Here is a 4,337-nt window from a genome sequence, read left to right as displayed (position 1 = left end):
ACAAAAGCGCCGGGAGAGGGAGCGTAGACTGTGCAGAATGATGGAGATGTTGAGGCTGAAAGGCTTCCAGAAAGAGCAGAAGCAGCAAACCAAAGGAAAACATAAATCAAAATGTAAGGGAAAAAGATTTCTGCAGCGATTGTGGCTCTCTCTGAAAAGAAGATGAGGGCGCATTGGACTGGAAAAATATACAAAAAGTACCACTTTTGTAATAGACCGTAAACCCAAAACTAATAAAATTAATAATGAATCTGAGAAGGCTTGATGTTACAAAGAACACATGTTAACAGTGAAAGCAAGTCCATTCACAGCCACTTATGAAGAACATGTTTTCCTCAACACACAATCAGCTTCTTTAACAATGAAGTGATGGGAATCAGGAATCAGTTCCAAATTGTCCAATCCATCGGAATGATATGCCTCCGAGATGATCAGTTTTTAGAAATGCGAGGACGTTTTTCTGACAGTTCAGCATTGCAAAAATCTTGAACGTCACGATGTCAAACCATGTCTGCGCTGGACGTTGGACTTTCCTCTGGTTCCATGCATGATACTTACCTCAGTTTATTCTCAACAGACACAGAGCAAGAGACACTGAGACAGAGTGATGAAGAGGAGGAAGACTATGCTCAGATCATTATTATGATCATGTGGCATGGATTATAATATGAAGCTTCAATAAAGTCATTAAACTAAACCTGATGATGGGTTATTAATTAATTACAAAATGATGTATTTGTCTTACTTACTGTGATGTTTTAGCAAAAACAACATGCTAACTCGATGTACAGTGACTGATGGCTTTGTGAGCATTTAGAGAGGTTTTTGGACACTGTGGACATGTCTAGGACATCTAGTGGAAAACTGTGTAGCTACTTAAGTCATTTCATGTATATACTCAAAAGTGTTGAATTTATTTATTTAGCCAAGTGAATCAGGAAATGTAGAGCATGATTGAAAATGAATCTCCAGCAACAAAAGACACATTATACACTCCAAAAATCAAAGGCATTTTTGTTTTTTGACATTTTCTTTTGTATTACATGAGCTCAAATGGAACCTAAATGATGGAAAAATAAGCCTGGATGGGAATGGATATCCTGCCCCAGTGTCTGCTTCAGTTTGAATCCTGAATGGTAATTGTGCTATGTGTACAATTTCAGATAACTAGTGTTACCCAAGCGAACAAGTACAAATCGTTCAAAAATGAGCTTGGAGGGGCATAGCCAGATTATTAATTAATTACAAAAAGTTGTATTTGTCTTTATTTTACTGTTTGATTTTTGTTTAAAAGCTATTTTGATGACTGAATCATTTTTTGAAGGAACTTTGCCTTTGTGATGGTTTTTGCTGAGTATATACACTTTTTTGCCAGGTGATCAAAATTAACTATAAAATATTTTTATATATATAAGTTTCAGTGGAATGGAAGAATATCATTATTTAAGATCAATAATTAATGGTGGAATGTTTTAGAAAATATTAACAATTAAGAAATCCTCTAGGTGACACACAAGTCACACTTCCCCCATTTACTGTGCATATAGCCAGCGGTTATTTTTAACATCCAGTGAAGAGGATGAACACTAGAATACAAATCTTAATGGTGAGGTCAAATCCCAGCTCAGCATTGTGTTGATCGTGTGGGGTGAGGCCTGTCATAAATGCTTTTGACCCGTTTCAGTCTAATAGCTCTGAAGGGCACAGATCTGCATAATCCATCTCAGTTGGGGAGTCTGAAAATTACATGGTTCATAAACTTTTTTTTTAATATCATAAAGTTTGATCCCTCTAACTACTTTTTCTATTGTACACTCAGTATTAGCAGGTTTTATAATTTTAATATCCAGTGCTTTATCCTTATGTTTTTACTGTTTTATAACTTGACTGTACTTTTTTTTGTTCTATGATTATTGGTGGCCACCATCCTTTCGTCTACGGCAATGTTCTGGTGTGGCTGATAATGTGCTTGACAGGCAGTCAGGATCTGTTCCATAAGTGGCTTGAGGCGGAAGAGACAGTCATAGGCAGGTTGACCTCTAAGCTGATCATTGATGGCATCTGCTGCTGGGTCACTCATGTGCAGGTTTGCACTGATGGCCTCATACCGCTTCCCAGTCATAACTGAAGGAGGAAATGGGAGGCTGTGCAAATGATCCTTCCTCCACAGGTCCCGAATAGCTGAAGGCTTCATTAGTCCAAGATAAATTATAATGCTGATAAAGCGAAGCATTTCGTCAGCATTGATGTCAGTCCACTGCCTCTTCAAGCCCTTCTCTGTTCTCTTTGCTGCATACTTGTTGGTGTTATTGCACAGGGTAAGGAGCACTTCTTGACTGAAGAACAGCTGGAAGACTTCAGAAGGGCTGTAGTCCTTCTGAAAATCCAGCTGAACTCCTGGGGTCCTCCTGGGGCGAAACTGCAACGGAAGAGGCTGCTCATCTTCCTCCGACGCGTCATGCCATCTGTCCTCTAGTGTTGCAGGTGGTGGTATTGCTGGAGCTCTTCTGCTCCTTTTGGCACCTTTCGGTGTTGACAGTTTTTTCTTTGCTTGGGGTGGGCTTGTGCTCCTGCTGCCTCTGTGACGACGCAGTCCTGAGGTGTGAGGAGTGTCCACAGATTGGCAGGGGGTAGAAGCTGATGGCTCTGGGGGTGGGCCAGAAGAAGTGTGAAATCTCTCAGATGGGGGAGGGGAGGGGGAATTTTCTTCACTGCAAGAAAAAGACAGGATAACAGCCAAATGAGTAAAATATGAAGATGAAAATAAATACAAATTGCAAATTGTCATGGTAAATAAGAAAATTTATTACATTTACTACATACATTTACAATTACATCACTATAGTGCCTCAGAATGCTAACCAGGGCTAATGCTAACCAGGGCTAATGCTAACCAATGCCTAGTGCAAAATATACATAAGCTCTCTCAAACAACAATAATTTACCTTTACATTTAGGGCATTTAGCAGACACGCTCATCCAGAGCGATTTACGACTTACACAATCAGTGCGATAAACAGTACAACAAGTACTAGAGTTTCAGTCAACATAGGAGCAAATTCAATGGACATTTAAATATTACGTAACCAACACTGAACTTTTACAATAAAGAATCACGCATGCTATATGAATTTTATACTTACGGTACATCGAGCACGGCGTCGATTCCAAACTCAAAAGCGTCTTGCTCAGCAGAATCCATTCTAGCAGCCATGGAACCGTCATCGCTCTCACCTTCCTCGTCGCTAAGCCTAAATAGCTCATCATGGACATCTGAAACTGTAAATCGCCTTTTCTTCTCCATTACTGTGATAAAAATAACATTTTTTTTCCAAAAGCGGAACGTGTTAAAAAACAAAGCGAATTAGCCAAAATGAAGTAACTTGCGTATGCGATGCGTTTGCAAAACGGAGGATGTTAGTGCGCAACAGGACCTTATATTGTGTTTAGGCATGGCCCGCCCCACCTCTGTAGTGTAGTATTCAAGGCAAATGAGGTGTCGATGTTTTCTTTTGACGGAATACTATTTGCTGAAAGTGGTTTCAATCACTTTGGTTTCAACGGTCCATTACTATAAGCTCTTTTGATAGGCCAACCATGAACAGCAACAAAATACGGAATCTTGCCAAAGGTAGAAAAACAAAGCAATGAAAGAGAACGTTTATTCGATGGACGAATAACAAACACGGATTCTAAGAAAGGAGGGTACAATGCTCTATTCAGGAACAGTTTTAGGATAGTAACGTGCAGTTTGATGTAACTAAAGGTTTGCGTATTTTGTGTTAGGTTACGAAGGAGCCGAACGTGTGTTTCTGCTCTAAGAAGTGAGCAAGCTAATAAAGAGCTGTATTAGCATTCTATATACTTTTTTAAACATGTCACGGTGTTTATTGGATGGTAATTGAATTTTCTATTACAAAATCTGAAGTTCTCTTATATCGGAAGAATGTTTTAAAAGGCAACTTAAAAGGGCAGGCACGTGTTTGTGTAAATTTAGTCGAAAAACACGGTGTATTCAGCATGGGATTTGTGGCGAACGGATGCATGTAGACGGCTGAAAATCGGTAAGCAGGTACTTGTATTAGTCCTAAGAAATGTTATGTTGATAAATGTACTGTACTTTAAGAATATTCGATTTTATCAAGTAATTTATTTGAGTATGCCCGTCTGGGGACGCCCGCGTGCCCGCTAGGGGGCGTGGTGCATCTGTCTATGCACCTCCAGGTCTAAGTTCATTTTTGAACGATTTGCACTTGTTCACTTTAACACTAGTTATCTGCAATTATACAAGCTTATTTTTCCATCATTTAGGTTCCATTTGAGCTCATCTAATACGA

The 4,337-nt window shown here is 39.4% G+C and overlaps 1 protein-coding gene across 1 annotated transcript; it reads right to left on the bottom strand.

The window, feature by feature from the left end:
* Positions 1 to 1,352: 1,352 nt before the first annotated feature.
* LOC145651367 (uncharacterized) lies at positions 1,353 to 3,340 on the bottom strand. The gene is made up of 2 exons (XM_081698060.1): positions 3,144 to 3,340; positions 1,353 to 2,711 (listed from the first exon to the last, which is right to left on the bottom strand). Exons 1-2 carry the CDS (start codon positions 3,302 to 3,304, stop codon positions 1,877 to 1,879), a joined length of 996 nt encoding a protein of 331 aa, XP_081554186.1. The 5' UTR covers positions 3,305 to 3,340; the 3' UTR covers positions 1,353 to 1,876.
* Between the last annotated feature and the right edge of the window lie 997 nt (positions 3,341 to 4,337).

Source organism: Electrophorus electricus, chromosome 15, assembly GCF_041902795.1.
Source record: "Electrophorus electricus isolate QZ-2024a chromosome 15, ASM4190279v1, whole genome shotgun sequence".
NCBI lineage: Eukaryota > Metazoa > Chordata > Actinopteri > Gymnotiformes > Gymnotidae > Electrophorus > Electrophorus electricus.
The sequence above is the reverse complement of the archived record's forward strand: the minus strand, read 5'-3'. Positions and strand labels throughout refer to the sequence as shown.

Excerpts from the sequence above, each read along its gene's own strand:
- LOC145651367 (XM_081698060.1), bottom strand. The coding sequence starts at position 3,304 with ATGGAGAAGAAAAGGCGATTTACAGTTTCAGATGTCCATGATGAGCTA. Across the intron at positions 2,712-3,143 it reads GACGCCGTGCTCGATGTACC|TGAAGAAAATTCCCCCTCCC; the intron begins GTAAGTATAAAA and ends TTTTTCTTGCAG.